The sequence below is a fragment of the Atta cephalotes genome (genome assembly GCF_000143395.1).
Source record: "Atta cephalotes unplaced genomic scaffold scaffold00008, whole genome shotgun sequence".
Lineage (NCBI taxonomy): Eukaryota > Metazoa > Arthropoda > Insecta > Hymenoptera > Formicidae > Atta > Atta cephalotes.
Window position 1 is genome coordinate 2,909,485 of NW_012130072.1, and position 17,939 is coordinate 2,927,423.

A 17,939-nucleotide genomic window follows, 5' to 3' on the forward strand; every position below is an offset into this window, starting at 1 on the left:
GTACGTACGTACGTACGTAACGTACGTACGTACGTACGGTACGTACGGTACGTACGTACCGTACGTACGTACGTACTACTACTACTCTCTCTCTCTCTCTCTCTCTCTCTCTCTCTCTTCTCTCACTTCTCTCTCTCTCTCTCTCTCTCTCTCTCTCTTTCGCTCGCTTTCGCTTCCTCGCGGTGAACTCGGCTGCTTCGCAGTTCGCACACCCGGGTTGTCTCACGCACGGCGTCCGCGATTTCACTCTCTCTCTTTCTCTCTCTCTACCGCGATTCCCGCTGTTCCTCCGCGCGCGCGCGTGCGTTCGCCCGACGTGGCCGTAGTCTCGTCGAGCGCGAACCGAACGTGAGCAGACCGAGCCTGACCGCGCACCAAATGTCCCCGGCCCGCTCGGAAGTTTTTGACGGAGCAATTCGCTGTTGCGTATCCCACTTATGGCACGACGGCCACCACGAATAACCGAAGTCTCCGAACGGATTCCTCGGCTTCGAGCAACAACTACGTGACGTGCACTGACCTCCCGTGTTCTCGCAGGCGCGCCAACCCGCGTTCTCCAACGAATGTCACCAGGTCTTCCAAAGCAGACTTCGAAAAATCTATCGTGCGTGGTGGGAATCGTCTCCCTTAATTATTATCTTCAGCCATTCCTTTTAAAACTTGATTTATAACTGTGTCTCGTTTTAAATGCGAACATAATATTTATTTCAAGAACAAAAACACATCACACATATGGAGCGCTTAATCTACAGCGTGAAGTTAGCTGCAGTGATAAAGAGCCGTCTTCGGATATATCCTTCTCTTTCCTTTTAAAGCGATATCATATATCATCTCTCTCGTTGTGATATATCATATTTAAATATTTAATCATAATTTTGTATTGCATTAGTATAATAGTCATACGTCTATTTCTATCAAGGTTAACTTTAATTTTGATTTAACTCACTTTTTATTTTTTTTTAATGGCCGGTATTTATAATTCCGTTCTTATTTTAAGATTGTCTTAAGTAATGTCTTAAAATGCTAATATATAGTAATATTGTAATTGGATTATAAAAAATATCTTAAGATTGTAGATAGATAAGAACGGATTATGAATTAGAATAATCTAAGAATTAGAATAATATAAGAATTAGAATAACAGTAAATTAGACTGAGATTAAAGTTAATCTATGTTGATAGAAATAAACAATAATCTTATAGATAAATCCTAAACATAGATAACGAAAAAAAGAATTTATAATAAACCTTTAGAAATTGTAAAATTTAAATTTCGATTTGTGCTACTTTTCGTCGATTATATTTTTCCGTTACTACGTACTCTATTTTTAAGAAATAAAATTCTTGCATTTGTAATCTCAGACATAGTTTAAAAAATTTTCAAAATTGCAATTCTTAGAATTTTATTTATAATTAATTAATTAATGTTCTCTTTTATCTAATCACGCTTAACAATTTATTGATTTTTTAAAGTATACAGATTTTTCACTTTTTTAGAGTTCTAGGAAGTTTTAAAATTTTGGTTGGTACTATTTTTAACCTCTGATTACATTTCTATACTTATTTTTGAATTTAGCAGCTTTAAATTATTGGAAAATTTCTCGTTATCGACAATTATCAATGATTATAGCACATCATTGATCACTTGTATTTTAATTAACAAATTTTTTATCAAATGTGTTGTGATCACATATTTCCGTATGTCAAAATGGAAAAAAAAAATATGAATAATTATCAACAGCGAGAAATTTTCCAATAATCTAAACCACCTGAACTTGAAAATAAGTATAGGAGTAATTAGAAATTAAAGACAATATCAACAAAAATTTCAAAATTTTTTCAATTTAATTTTTTAAAGGAAAATATAAGTCTTTTGTTCTAATAACGTAACAAAAAAAATTTCACAAAATATATTAACACACACTTTTATTAATTTCGAAAGCAATTATCTGTATGTAATCTAAATGACAAAAGATATATGAAGTACAAAAATAAAAGTTAAATATAATTTGTCACAAGGAAGGTTTTCATGCTGACTCACAGTGTTTCATAAGTACAGATTACTCCTAATTACATAATTTTATACAATGTACGTTTGTAACGTTATAAAATTTTTGTAATAACAACTTTATTAATCTCATTAGTCACAATATTAGATAAGATTACAATTCTAACTGCTATGGCCACAGAAAATAACTATTTAGGAATAAATTGTACTACTTGATTAATTAATGTAACAACGAATATCATTTTCATTCGATATATCGAAAAAAAAAATCATTTCTAAGACTGTCATCATAATACTGAAAAATAAAAATGAGATATTTGATCAATTTAGTATATGCGACTATTGTCTGGTATATTCATTATATGAAAATTGACCCACTTTATTAATTCCCCGAATATTTTATATACATTAACAATAATATATTGTCAAATCTACACATATATATTCTTTAAAGTTATATAAGCGAGATTTATTTTTAATACGATAAGACAATCCAATCATTACACTCTTCATCTGTCTTCCTAAAGAAACACTCACACTCACGCGTATGCTATCGTATTCGCATCATCGTTTATCTCCGATGATTGATCATACGAGACTGTGATAAAAAGTCTTTGGTTATACTTTCTTACAGCAAGAATGATTTAATGCTGGTTTATCATTTTTTTGTTTTAAGGAAATAAATATATCTGGCATTTTTCTTTTTTATTCCTTTCTTCTTTTCAATTTGCTTCAATTTCTGGTTAGCCAGGAGAAAGCTTTTAAAATGAAATATGCTACAGTCGCGATATACAAGAGCTTGTCTCTTTGCTGGCGATGTAGCATGTCTAATTCGAGTGCCATCACTCTGCGGTTTAATTTACCTACTTGACGACGTAAGTGCTGAACTTCTTCAGTGGGCGGCAGAGACACGTCGAGAGCATTAAAAGGTGTTTGTTCTCTGTATAAAAGTAAAACAAATAAGAAACAAAGTATTCTGCAAAAGATTTTATCCTAATAATGTCAAGAGTTCCGTACCTGACATGTCTTGTTATCTGTGTTTCTGCATTATATGTTTTAGGTACATCCACTGGTTTTACAACTTCATTGTGATTTATAGGATCATCTTCATCTACTGCTGGGAAGTAGTGATTGTCCAGAGTCAAAATTCTCGGAGGTGTCTGTCAATAATGATAAATATTTGATGATAAATTGTCAATTCATAATTTTTTAAATATATTACCTGTACTCTGACTGTAGCAGGCTCAGTGCGCATTACAGCATTTTCTAAAACAATCTCTGGTGGTGGTGCCTTGGTACCAACATGTTGCTCTTGTCCTGCAATGAATAATTTATATAAGCTTATTACAAAAGAGCAAGCAAAGTAAAATAGTAAAATATTTCTGTCACAAAATATTCTGTAAAAATTTCTGTAAAATATTTCAGTTATTCAAAGTAAAATCTCACCAACAACAAGAATCCTCTCTGGCACATGCATTTCAAGTTTATCCATACCAGGTATTTGATTCCACATAGCTCTATTTGTGATAGCAATATCTTCGTCTGGATAATCTCCATTTACACGAATGCTCTTGGGAACTCGCATCCGCGTGTTGATATCAGCAGGAAAGTTTGGATCATAAAAGTTGTCTGTTTCTCCATTAAAATGTGTTGGACTGTGCGTCTTTGACATTATAACTGAAACTGCATTTTTATTATAATGGCGATCGCCATATAAACTCAAGTATAATATTATCTACAAAATATAAAAGCTTTATGATTGATGCATAAGTATTTATAGTTGATATTTTTATATTTAAGATCATCTTATTTAATACAATCCTAAAATATTATAGACTAATTACAGAACCTACTAGCTTCTTAAGACATTACTGAAGACAATCTCAAAAAAAGCTATACTGAAATCTTTTCGAAGAACAGTATTCTTTTTAAACTGATTAATTAAGTGCACAATGCAATATTTCCTTGTCAATAATATATTTCACACAAGCACAATCGAGATACAAAGGTCAGCGTATAATCTTTCTCTTTGTTTTTTTATCACTCACTCATCCATGGCAAACATTAGATATACGGCTAGAAATCATTGCCAAGGCTCGAGTTGCTCCGAAATCATCAGGGATTACATTATCATCCGCGAAGTGATCATAAATAGATGCAGATTGTTAGCAACCAACCAACGTTGTTATGCGAGCATTTCACCGTAAAGAAAAAAATATTTACCCTCTTGCAACTCGTGATTCGTCAGATTAATCAGATATAAAATCTCCTCTCTCTGAAGTTCGTTATAAATTTGACGGGTTAAAATTCGAGCATAGGTTATATAGCCATGTAGGACGACGTATTACATAGAGTGATCACGAGTGGTGCACCTAGAGAGACTTTCCCTTAGGGAAAGTCTGGTAAACGTTCGCCATGACGGTGCAAACTAGTGACTAGATCACTTCATCCTTGTTATTTACTGAAGGTTAAACAAGGATGACATGAAAATTTTGGCTGCATCAATCAAAATTCGAACATTGCTTTGCCCATAGAATTTATAATAATGGAAGAGGAATACGGACGTCGAGCTGTGAGCAAGATCTAAAAAGGATAGAAATATTCTTTCTATCCTCTTTTGACACATGCGCAGAAAGAGCAAAAGTTAAGGGCACAATAAAGGGAACAAAGAATAACACCCGTATTCATAGTCCTTCTTTATTTTAAGAATGAAGGAAACCTCCATATGAGGGATTTTTCGATTCTTCAAGGTCTCTTTGTTTCATAAACGGATCTCAAGTCTATCTCCCGAAGGAAGAAATATTTTAGGGATTTTAGTAACCTACTGATAGCATGTCATAATATATAGTATATGCACACCTAATATCGTGAATTACGAATAATAAAAGTTATAAAGGCATTGTTGATTAAATAAGATCGTGATTAAGCATTTTGCAACAATAATGAACAAAAATAAAACTATAGCGAATTTGATTGGACGCATTCATTGTGCATATTAAAACCGCTGTACATACACAAAATAATGTAAATATATGTTTGTAAAGAAACATAGAATTAAATCGATTAAATTATGAAATAATCTATTTTATTGTACTGTTAGATAAAATATGTATTTTATAATTTGAAATATTTGCATTTTATTTTTATACTCAAATTAAATTAGTGTACAACGGCTTAATATGCATCAGTGCTTCCAATCGAATTCGCCATAATGCTTATTATACGAAGGAGAAAATGCTTTTAGAAGAGTTTATTTCCGAAAAAAAACTATCAAAAATAATTATCGATGCGTCAGATTAAATTAAAAGTTATCGAAAATAAAAAGACCAGTGACGAATTAAATTTGGAAATTTGCTTGGTTATGAAGGTTATATCTCCTTCTCAAGGAAACTCGTAATCTCTCAGAAAAGGAAGCTAATAAGATTCCTTATTTGATCAAGGAAGGTTTATGAAAAATGAAATGAGGAACAAATGAATCTTCATTCCTCAAAGAAGGACTATGAATATGGATATAACAATTTTAATCTATCAGAAACTGTATATTCCACAATACATGATTTCTGATAGGTTGAAATCTTATTCTCTGTTCCTTTTATTGTGCGGAATTCCTTAGGGTGCGTTCACATCTTGACAGAAAAGCAAAAAGTGGAAAAACAGTGTTCAATCAGAATTCGCACTGATAGTAAATAGTAGAAAAAGCCGAAATTGTCGACTACTAACATGAATTCTGATTGGCTGCTGCCGCTTTCCGCTTTTCCATCAAAGTGTGAACCTGGCCTGAGCAGGATATATATATTTTCAGACATATATATTTTCTGTTTCCCAGGTTGTGGTCAAGCAAATGCTTTGAAGCGTTTGATGGACCAATTAGAGGAAAGAATTTTACAAACTGACCAATTAAAAAACGCTTCAAAGCGTTTGTAACATCGCGTTGATCATATCCCCAGTCTTGCTCACACTTTGCACTCATTGGTTGAATAGATTATTCCATTACTATGAATTCGATGATTTTGCCAGACTCTCTTTTGAAATTTCTAGTGCACCCATCCTATTGGATGGTGACGAAATCGAATGTAACGCGCAAAAATTATGCGTCATTTGAATTTCAATACCAATTTTTACCAGACGAATCACATTATAAGACCTAATAATATAAGATAATAATAATAACTTATATTACATTACAAGACAAATTACTAATATATACATTAAAAATATATACATTAATATATACATTAATAATATACATTAAAAAGGTTTACAACATAACCATTTATTACAAAATAATTAAATCATAATTCGCATACAAAAAAAAAATCTTATTGTTATAAATCAAGAATCTGTTATTTTTATATGCATAATCTATAATAATATTCCCTAATTTTGAAAAATCAGATATTAATGGGCAGTGACAAAATATGATTTTTGACAATGCTTCATTATTATAATTAATAACTTATATTAGTATAAAAATGGAGCATTATATACAAAAATAATTCTAACAATTGTATTTAGTATTTTAAAATTATGTACCATTTGAAAACAGTAGATATAACATTACAATGTAATATTGTTATTTTTTTCTATTTCTTTTGGAAGATTTTTAATATTTCTTTATATGTATAAGTATTTTGTAACGAAAAAGATTCACTCAAAATTAATTCAATTAATCTTGTATAAAAAATACTGATAACATAATAATATATATATAGATAATATATATAAATCAACAATAAATAATAATAACAAATATTAACAGAGTTTATTATTATTATTACTAGATTTTATATTCTCTTAAATTGAGAAATAAATTTGATAACTTTCTCTTGCACTTATAATAATTATTTACATAATCATATAAATATAATTGATATAGATGAAAAAAAATTAAAGTTTCTAATTTGACATTTTCATCATTTTGTAATTATTTTGTAATTAGTTTTCATTTTAAGAGAAAGAATATCAAGCAATTATAATTATTACTAAAAAAATAATAACTATGGCTGACATAAATTAGACAAAATATGATGCAAAAAAAAATTGCTATAAATGTGCAAAAAAAAATTTGTCGATTAAACTTTGACTATAATATTCTGCTTCATAATTTTTGACTTGTGCAAACAATCGACTTAAATTATGTTTTTTTTCCATTTGTACTTTTTTTTGTTATATACAAAAAAATTAGTCCTAGAATTATACCAATGATAACACTTACTATTATTCTAGGCAGAGAAGTTATCGGTAATAAATTAGAAAATCTTTTTCTAACTTGGTAAATTTGAGATAACAAACAATTCTTTCTAGAATTAATTCTAGATTTTGCCAAAGAGTTTTCTGTTGATGATTCTTTATTTTTAGAAGATTTCTCACATTTAGTTTGTGATACAGGTTGCATGTACATCTGTAATGGATAAAAAATCTAAAAATGATATCTGTTTAAGAGATAAGCTAGAGATAATACACGAATTTTTTAATTCATTGATTAAAAACTAGTCATATATTATATGCCAACTTTGCTCCGTAAAATCGTTTTAAATCTGTGCACTTGTGTATAACGCATTTTCAATTGATAAATTAAAACAATTATTTTACATCCTAATAGTATTTCACAATCGAATGGATCTAATTCTACAAAATATTATCAATTGTCACCTTATGAAAATTTTGCATTTTCCATGGTTCATATTGTACAGAACTCGAACGACGCACATATCCTTCTAATGGTCTACGGGGTCTTGGTTTACATAGAAAACTGATAGAATGTCTGTAATTACATTAAAGTGATTATCACAATGTAAAGCAGTGCAAACACAAAAGAGATGGAAAGGAAACCAATCGTACAATTATGCAAAAGTAATCTATTTAAGCCTAACCGTTTCTACCAATAAATTAATTTTAATCTTGTTTAAATGTGTGCTCTTCATATTTTCTAATTCTTAGAATTAGAGATTTAGAGTTAATTGAATCAAGATTAAAATTAAACTATATTAGTAGAAATGGACATTAATGCAAAAATCTAAGCTCTAGGAGTTTTTTTTATATCCTGTAACCGTTTATCGTCCAGCGAGGTTATGAATTTCGGGAGATTTGTAGCAATAATATATGTAGCAATAATACCTTGAGAAAAATATTCTGTTGTCCATTTTGCTACTTGTGAATTTTTCTCCGTGTTTTTTATTGTTGTGCGATATCTCCTCCTCAAAGGCATTTACATCCCAATGAACAACCATTGTTGCAATGCGCGAATTTTCAAACTGTATGATGCAGTAGTGCAACCTTGCAACCTTGCAACATTCCTAACTTCGCGATGTGAATTTCTCAAGAATCATGTAAAAACCATAAACAATAATATAAAGGTGCGTTCTATTTAACGCAACGCTCATGGAATAATTTTATCTTTGTTGTTTGTCAAATATTAAACAAGAACAAAACGATGTTTGTGAGCATTGCAAGTATTACGCGAACGCAGCCTAAATAGAGCGAGACATATAAAAATAATGCTGTAGGGCGACATTCATTCATTTTATATAGAATATTAAAAATTATCTTAATTCTAATTGTAAGATCAATTTCTGATTATTTATCTATAATAATATCTATCTTCCGCTTTTTCAGGAAATATGTGCTTTATTAAAATTATTAAAATTTCTCAAATCATTCTGGAGATCGATTGTATCTTGTAAATGAGGTAAAAATTACCAACGTGAACAAATTTACTAGGAATTGACTCAATTGACCAATGAAATAAATATTCTACTCTTCTCGAATTAAATCGAATATCCCGAGATATCGCGATATTTCTTTCGCTGGGAGATTTATTTCCCGCCAAAACTTGTGGAACTATCATGAAGTGTAATGCCGCGGAAGTGCTCGTGTTTACGAAAAAAATATAATGGACGATTCGCAGGGTAAGTCTCACCGAGTACAATTTTTGAGCATCACGTCGCGATAAGTGTTATTATTACATGTATTATTACATGTACTCGTGAATGTCTCTAAATCTTCAATCCAAATCTGCCATACCTTTTGTTTACATATATAGGTCTGTTTTTATTCCTGTACTAGATTGCACTACAAATCTCTTTTTCGCTTTCACCAAATATTATTTGCCTGAAACATATTTATTTTATTTTAAATTCTAAAAGTATATACTATTTCAGCTCATAGAAAATAGACTTCAAGTGTTTATAATGTATATTCTTGATAATTCAGTAAATGGTAATTGTATTCTTATAATTGTTGAAAGAATAATTTTTCTATGGATAATCACATAGTACAGTAGGATGTATTGTATTATATCTCACACTCGTGTCATATATAATTAAAATAACTACTGCAGTTTTACTTTACTGAATAATGTTTTAGCATCTACGTCTGGCAGATCCAGGCGTCAAAAGATTGATAAGACTGGCAGGCTCTCGGCTCTGGAAAGATTGAAGGAAGCTCGAAGTGGTAACAAGCGCAAGTATGAAGTTGAAGAGCTAGAAAATGTTTATGATGAAGTAGATGAGAAAGAATATAGTAATACTGTTTTAAAACGCCAACGAGATGATTGGATAGTTGATGATGGTAAGTAAAAGAGTTTCTATATTTGTTATTTAAAAATATTTTATCATTTAAACATCATTTAAATATATTAAAAAAGTGACATGCTTGAAAAATATTTTATAAAATATATCTAAGTTGCTACTTCAAAGAAATATAAAAAGGTATAGATATAAAAAATATATTTATTAAACTTAAATTAAAATATTGAAGGAGAAAGTGGGTATGTCGAAGATGGAAGGGAAATTTTTGATGATGATCTGGATGAAGAAAGCATACGTGAAGCGAGAAAACAGAAGAATAGCATGGCTGGCCCTAGAAAAAGAAAGAAAGAAGAGAACAAGAAGAAAGGAGATATTCAAAGTATGATTAGGAATATGCCTTCTAAGAAAGATGTTAATGTAGTTCAGATTAAAGATGATGATATTTTGGGAGAATTGCTCAGTGAGATTTCTACCAATAAAAAGACTACAAGTAGTCCTAAACCAGGAAGCAATAGAAATAAATTTTGTCATACAGTTCATTCTAACATTACGTAAGTTAATGAATTCTATTTATACTATGTTATTTTATACTTTGTAAAACTTAATTATAGTTATTTATTATAGAAATACATATCAGACCTTATCTATGAACCAAAAAGAAGCTGATAAAATAATACCTGAAAAACCAGAGTTAATTGTATCAAATTTTATTAATATTGCACAAAGTGAAAGTCAGATAATTGAGGATGATGATGATATGGCATTATTTGATGCGCCACAGAAGAAGAGCATAAGTAAACCAGTAGAATTAAATAATTATTCAAAAGTTGAAGAAAATTCAAAGACAGAAGATCAAAGCACAAAAAAATTAATTGAATCTAATAAACAAAGTGCAAGTCAGATTATTGAGGAAGAAAATACCCCTATAGTGGATCTTAATGAATGTGTTGGAGATGTGAGTTGTTTTATCTTATTTTTTATCTTATTTTATGTTGTATTATCTTATTTTATTATTTATATTAAAGTGAAACTACATATAAAATATATTACAGCTATCCACAATAGATTTTGATGATGGAAGTATGATGGATACTGACTTTTCGTCGTCGATAAATACTGTTAAATCTCAAAAAATAGATGTAAAAACTCCTGAAATAGGTGTAAAGACTCCTGCTCATAAAACTTCTGTCAAAAGTATAAAAATCGGTAATGCCATTGACTTAACAGAAATAGCGCCACAACTAGTCAAGACAAAAGATGAGGAAGAAGTATTTAGGTTCTACTATCTGGATGCATATGAAAATCCTTACAAGAATCCTGGAACTGTATATCTCTTCGGCAAGACTTATGTATCTAGTCATGATACATATTGTTCATGTTGTGTTATGGTGCATTGTATACCAAGGAGAATATATCTCTTGCCCAGAAAATATGTATGTATATTTTCCAATGTTGTATTTTTGTTTCTAGTCTTATTCAATATTTGGATATATATATTTTGTAATTATTAAATTATTACTAAAGAATATTTTTTTACGGTTATGAATTGTAGATAAAAAACACTGAATCACAATTAACTACCATGGAAGATGTATATAAAGAGTTTGATGAGTACGCCAATAAAATGCGTATAATGGAGTTCAATTGTAAAGAAGTGAAGAAGCATTATTCCTTTGAAAAGGAGGGTATACCGAAAACTTCAGATTACTTGGAAGTCAGATACGCTGCACGCTATCCAGCAATCGATTCGAATTACTCGGGTCTAGCGATAGAACACGTCTTTGGCACAACAGTGAATGCATTAGAGCTATTGCTTATAGAACGAAAAATTAAGGGACCTTGCTGGTTAGACGTTAAGAATATATCGCCCACTGCAGGGCGATTTGCTTGGTGCCCACAGATTGTATGTAAACATATATATCATGTTACAACAATAAAAAATAAATTCAATATATTTATACTATAATGTAACAGGTTGTTACTTCAGACATGGACAATATATCGCTGTGTTCCCAAGAGAAAGCTAAGCCCCCAATGGTGATAGCGACTATAAATGTGAGGATGTCTTTGAACGCGAAATTGCAGAATGAAGTAGTGATGGTTGTTGTATTAATTCATCATAAGTACAATGTCGATAAGGAACCACCAAAACCGCCTTATGAACGTCAATTTTGTTGTAAGTTTATTTTTGCATTACATTATTTACTAATTATTTCCTTCATTTTTTTTAATAATTGATATTTTAGAATGTAATATTGTTTCATAATTTAAATACAGAAAAAAAAATTTTTATTCTTGACAGAAAGTAAGACATTTATTTATCTTTAAATCGTAGATATTTCTTTATTCGTTTTATTAAGACATTAATGAAGACTAAATATTAATTTTAAATATTAACTTTTTACAGTTGTCACACGTCCACGAGATATCCCTTGGCCACGGCAAATTCATGATGCCTTCCTGAAAGTTCCGAATACCAAAGTAATAAAATGTGAAACTGAAAGTGATTTACTCGAAGAGTTGTTAACTTTAATGCAGAAAGTGGATCCTGATTTAATAATAGGCTACGACTGTGCATTTCAATTCGATGTTTTAATGCAGAGAATGTTTACATCAAAAGTGTCTAATTGGAACAGAATGGGAAGATTAAAATCATCGACTCCTCCCTTACTTAGGGTAAAATATATCTTATCTCTTCAATAAATAAAAATTGAAATAGTACAATTAATATGTTTACATAGTATACTAAAATTATATTTATGTAATTGGAGTATATATGAATATATGAAGATAGTTTTTCTAACACAAGATGACGAGTAATATTTATACAGGGAAAAATAATCCTTAATCAAGCGTTTGTCGGTCGTCCAATTTGTGATATACAAGTTTCGGCAAAAGAATTGAACTTAAAAGTCAGGAGTTATGATTTGCAATCACTTTGCAGCGCAGTAAGTCATATTCGACACATTGATACTGTATTGTTTCATATGATCAAACAATTTTGACAAATATTTAGGTATTGAAGACGAAGGAACATGAATATAAAGAGATTACGCCAGCGGAAACTCCATTATTTTTCAATACAGTGGATAAAGTGTTAAATTTAATGCATGTAACATTAAAAGAAGCAAGATACATTATAACTATAGTGATGGATCTCAACGTTATACCACTCGCACTTCAAATTACTTGTTTAGCAGGTATATTATAAGATTTTTTTGTTCTTAATAAAATATATTAATTACAATTAGTTTTTTTATTAATAATTGAATGAATATAGGCAATATTTTATCGAGGACGCTATTAGGCGGAAGAGCGGAAAGGAATGAGTATCTGTTGCTGCATGCTTTTAATTTGAAAGATTACATAACGCCGGATAAAAAAATTGAAAAGAAGCAGAAGGATGGTAAGATCTTTATATATGTTTGTTATATTGTTATTACGAAATTATTATAATATTTATGCTTGGCATACTAATACCAGATATTTACTAGATGGTCCGCGTAGGAAGGCTGCGGCGTACACTGGAGGTCTAGTACTTGATCCGAAGAAAGGTTTTTACGATAAACTGATACTTCTGATGGATTTCAATTCCCTATATCCGAGTATTATACAGGAATACAATTTATGTTTTACCACCGTGCCCGGTGCGGCATATACTGACGTCGAGGTAATTTTTTTCACATGCAAACATTGAATAGCAAATATTTATATATATATATTAAGACTTTTTTTTTTAATTAAATTAATTATATTAAAATTTTCACGATGCAGCAATTAACTATTCCTGAGTCAAATCTGGAGCCAGGTGTGGTTCCGACAGAGATTCACAAGTTAGTCAAAAGTAGGCAGCAGATCAAACAGCTTATGAAAACGCAAAAGAATTTATCATCAGCACAGAAAATGGATTATCATATCAGGCAAATGGCATTAAAGCTCACGGCTAATTCTATGTATGGATGTTTAGGAGCGACTCATTGTCGATTTTATGCTAAAGGTCTCGCTGCTCTGATAACAGGTAAAATATGTAATAGAGATTTAAAATACATGATAATGTAAAGTATTAATGATTCTTCAGCCAAGGGTCGAGAGATTCTGGAAAATACGAAGCACTTAGTTGAGAAACTGCAATACGAAGTAATTTATGGCGACACCGATTCTTTAATGATAAACACCAATATTTTGGAATACGACGACGTTTTCTTGATCGGTAAAAAAGTGAGAAAAATGAGAAATATTCCATCGTTTGATTTGTATTATAATTCGTAATATATTTTATATTTACATCATGCAGAGATATCATTAGCAATTATAGAATTAAATATTTTTTAGATTATGCGCGAAGTCAACAACCGATATAAGAAAGTCGAATTAGATATCGACGGGGTATTTCGATATCTATTGCTATTACAAAAGAAGAAATACGCCGCTGTTATGATGTCGAAAATAGATGGTAAAATACAATTGACGCAGGAACACAAGGGTTTGGATATCGTTAGAAGAGATTGGTGTCCATTAGCTTGCGACACTGGAAAGTTAGCAAATACATTCGATATTTTCAGCGATTAATTTCATTTAAATTTACTTAAATTATTTATTCTTTTAGAAAAATTTTGGATATACTTCTCTGCGATCAGTCAAGCGAAACGCGTTTGGAACAAGTCGTGCAGATTTTACAAAATGTTGCGAAAAGTGTAAAGGAAGGAACGACGCCACTGTCGTCATTTGTTATCACTAAACAATTGTCGAAAAATCCAGATGCATATCCAGATAAAAAGCAATTATCTCATGTTATGGTGGCACTTAGACTAAACAAAGCGGGTGGTCGGATGTGGAAAGCTGGTGACACCCTGCCATACGTTATATGCGAGGTTTCTTTTTATTTTCATAATTTTAATTAGTAAATTTTCTGAATTATAGAAATGAAAATCGATAAAAAGATAAACATGAAGAAAGATTATTTTAATATTAGGATGGAACCAATGCAAGTGTGACGGAACGGGCATATCACATTGACGAAGTAAAGAATAATGAGAAATTAAAGGTGGATGTCAATTACTATCTGCTAAGTCAAATATTTCCTGTAGTGTTACGAATTTGTGAACCAATCGAGGGTATTGACGATGTTTTCTTAGCTAACAATTTAGGTATTTCAAAGTTTTTGTAAGTAGAAATGAAATAATGCATTATATTTTACATGTCAATTTGTTCATTAGGTTTACAATTTGTTTATAAACCTAAGATGATATCTTGCGAGGCAACCCTAAACTTACCGTTAGCTATTAATGATGACAGGTTCAACAATTGTCTTCCTTTGACATTCAAATGCAAAAATGAACGATGTAATACAGAAATAATTATTAAGGATACTGTTACAGAATTTGTAAGTGTGTTTTTTTTTCATTGATTCTTTGTGTTTTATATAATTTCAAGATTTCTATAATATATATCTTTTAATTAAATTGATATTTTTTATGAGAATTATATTTTACATATTTATATATATTATTTTCTGCAGCATTCTGGTCGACAGTTATCACTTAGCATGTGCCCTAATCAAGATTGTAAATTACCACCTTGGAAATACGCAAATGTGATACAAAATGTAATTCAACTTGCCATGAGAAAAGCAATTACCAAATACTACAATAGTTGGTTGGAATGCGAAAATCCACTTTGTTCCAACAGAACAAGACGATTACCGTTGGATTTCGCGAAGAAATTTCCAGATTGTTCAATGTGCAAGGACGTTTCTATGAATCGAGTTGTAAGTTTACTAAATCAATTGTATGTTTACTAAATCAATTTCGTATATTTTTATACTTATATACTTTGAGGCTGTACAATATTAATATACACTTTTGTATGTTTCTTTTTCAGTATTCTGGAACAGATCTGTACAATCAATTGTACTATTATCATAAAATGTTCGACATTACTCAACCAGCTTACAAACGTAATAAATCTTTTATCGCATTTTACGTTACAATATCTAAAAAAACGTAAAAATTGAATTTTTTAATTTTTTTTACAGATCTATTGTCTCAATGTTCACGGGATATGATAGCTGCATACAACACACTAAAAGAAGCAATTGACAGGCAATTGAAACGAAATAAATTTTCATGTGTAAATATCACAGGAATATTTAACAGTGCCAATGCTAACTCTTCGGAAATGTTTGTCAATCATGGTACGTGGGAGGATTTTGACGAACTAGGGGATATATCCGACGACACAGATAAAGAAGTTTAAAGGAGAAACATCAATCAATTAAATCAATCAAAGAAATAAGATAAAAATCAAAAAGACTACTACTACTATCTAAGAAAATCTTACAAATTAAATTGTCCTTTACGAGATAATTCCGTGCATGTACATCTTATTCACGAATCTTATATGCGATAAATTCAGAGAAAGTTGTATTATATTTTATATGGAGGTAGTCCAAACTTTTCCGGTTCAAACTTCTCCAGACTATCTAAGACTAGAGTCGCTTCGGTCGTATAACGTTTGGGAAGCATCGGGTCCGGCACCATAACAACCTGCATTCCGGCTTTAAGTGCCGCTTTCACGCCATTCGGCGCATCTTCGAAAACCAAACACTAAAAAGAAATTTATAATCTTAAACACTGTAAAATAATTAATTGACTCTTAGATTTCAATTATTTTTGGTCTTTAAATATAGTTCAAATGAAGCCTAATAAAAAATATTTTACATATATTGACAATTAAATGACTGTCTTTTTAACGATCCAAATTATTATGTTACCTTCAAAGGATTCGGATTGTCAGGGAAACGCTTGGCAGCTATGATAAATATGTCAGGTTCCGGTTTTCCGTGCACGACTTCAGGATCCGAACCGCCGAGTACTTTGTGATGAAAGAATTCGAAGAGATCGTGCCAGCGACTGGTTTTCAATTCATAGTTTTTTCGGTCCGAGCTCGTGGCTAGCGCAATCGGAATATTATTTTCTTTCAGGTGCTTCAATAACCTAACGACGCCTGTTATACAAATTGTTTAATAATTCAATCAGAATTAAATTATGAATACATCTGATATATCTTGGTACAGAATCTGTATGGGATTACCTGGCATGGGATTGGTATGCGGAAACAATCCCTGATAGAGTCCAACAATCTCCTCCTTGAATTCATCCTTTGTTAACGGTAATTCTAATGTCTTAATTATGTAGTCAGCAATGTCTTTGGTCTTAAAACCCATTGTTTGCGCCTTGTGCTCCCACGTGAATTCTTTACCATAACGATTAGCGATACGATTGAAGGCCTTGGTGTACAGATGTTCTGTATCTAAAATAAAACGTGATACAAATTAATTTTGAATCGAATGGTCAGAAGTGTATCTGATCTGTCTCCATACTTACCGAGCAACAAACCGTCCATATCGAAAATGCAGTGCGTGACTTTGTTGTATGTATCGATGGACATTTTGCAACTTAATATTTAGAATTTAGAAATCTAATGTTTCGAACGCATCAAATGAGATGGAACAATGAAGATGAACGAGAATACGATGTGCTGTAATCGTCGTGTTATTACGTTAATATTACTGCCTTATCTATTATCTGTTATTACTATGTTATAACTATGTTATATAATACATTTTTTTATTTTCATTATGTTTAACATCAAAATTGGTATTTTATATAATAAGACAAATCATTTTTTTATTTCGAACAAGTTTCACGAAGGAAATGAAAGCGAAACTATATGTTTGATATAATATAGTTCCTTCGAGAATTATTATTAAGCATTGTAAAAAATATATTCAAAAATAAAATAGCATATTTTTAAAAATCTTTTTTAATATCGCAGAGAATATTAAAATTGTTTTTGATTCATTGTATATATGTATTTATACTTATATTAAATTTAGTAAACAAAAACAGTATATTCTAGCAAAGTGTTTATTATCGATGTATGTATAAACGAGCAATGTTTTGATGAGTATAGCTTTATGAAAGATTAGAAAGATAATTAATGTAACAGGAGAATAAGATACACAAATATTTTCATAATAAAAAATATTTAAACATCCAAGACAGAACAGAGAAAATATTTATTGATATTAATATATAAAATATGGATAAGAGCAAAATTCACACATGAGTACAAATCTGAGAAAAAATTGTAGAAAGATAAAATAATTTTTTATATAAAATATAAAATAAAAAAGAAAATTTTTATAATATTTGTGATAATTCGAAGGAAAAAATGAGACGCTCATAAACTATTGCTAGATTTTCATCACAAGCAGCTAAATATCTTGCATACCAAGCCACAAACTCTATGTTTGATTCTCTTAATTTATCTTTAATCGAATATATTTTATGTAGGTACATATATATATATATATATATATATATATATATATATATATA

General features: G+C 30.5%; 3 protein-coding genes across 3 annotated transcripts; 1 reads left to right on the forward strand and 2 right to left on the reverse strand.

Annotated features, from left to right (window-relative positions):
• Window positions 1–2,740: 2,740 nt before the first annotated feature.
• LOC105627178 (transport and Golgi organization protein 11) lies at window positions 2,741–3,680 on the reverse strand. Its single transcript, XM_012208464.1, has 4 exons — window positions 3,455–3,680; window positions 3,231–3,325; window positions 3,026–3,168; window positions 2,741–2,948 (listed from the first exon to the last, which is right to left on the reverse strand). The coding sequence occupies exons 1-4, from the start codon at window positions 3,678–3,680 to the stop codon at window positions 2,741–2,743; spliced, it is 672 nt and encodes a 223-aa protein (XP_012063854.1).
• A 5,220-nt stretch (window positions 3,681–8,900) lies between these two features.
• Window positions 8,901–15,792, forward strand: LOC105627179 (DNA polymerase alpha catalytic subunit). Its single transcript, XM_012208465.1, has 21 exons — window positions 8,901–8,916; window positions 9,374–9,577; window positions 9,767–10,088; window positions 10,162–10,492; window positions 10,590–10,970; window positions 11,090–11,440; window positions 11,512–11,713; window positions 11,945–12,213; window positions 12,369–12,485; window positions 12,554–12,737; window positions 12,818–12,943; window positions 13,032–13,207; window positions 13,312–13,555; window positions 13,616–13,755; window positions 13,870–14,072; window positions 14,144–14,408; window positions 14,510–14,684; window positions 14,754–14,920; window positions 15,056–15,304; window positions 15,418–15,493; window positions 15,572–15,792. The coding sequence occupies exons 1-21, from the start codon at window positions 8,901–8,903 to the stop codon at window positions 15,790–15,792; spliced, it is 4,419 nt and encodes a 1,472-aa protein (XP_012063855.1).
• Window positions 15,793–15,962: 170 nt separating this feature from the next.
• On the reverse strand, window positions 15,963–16,986 carry LOC105627180 (pseudouridine-5'-phosphatase-like). Its single transcript, XM_012208466.1, has 4 exons — window positions 16,923–16,986; window positions 16,630–16,848; window positions 16,310–16,542; window positions 15,963–16,142 (listed from the first exon to the last, which is right to left on the reverse strand). The coding sequence occupies exons 1-4, from the start codon at window positions 16,984–16,986 to the stop codon at window positions 15,963–15,965; spliced, it is 696 nt and encodes a 231-aa protein (XP_012063856.1).
• Window positions 16,987–17,939: the final 953 nt, after the last annotated feature.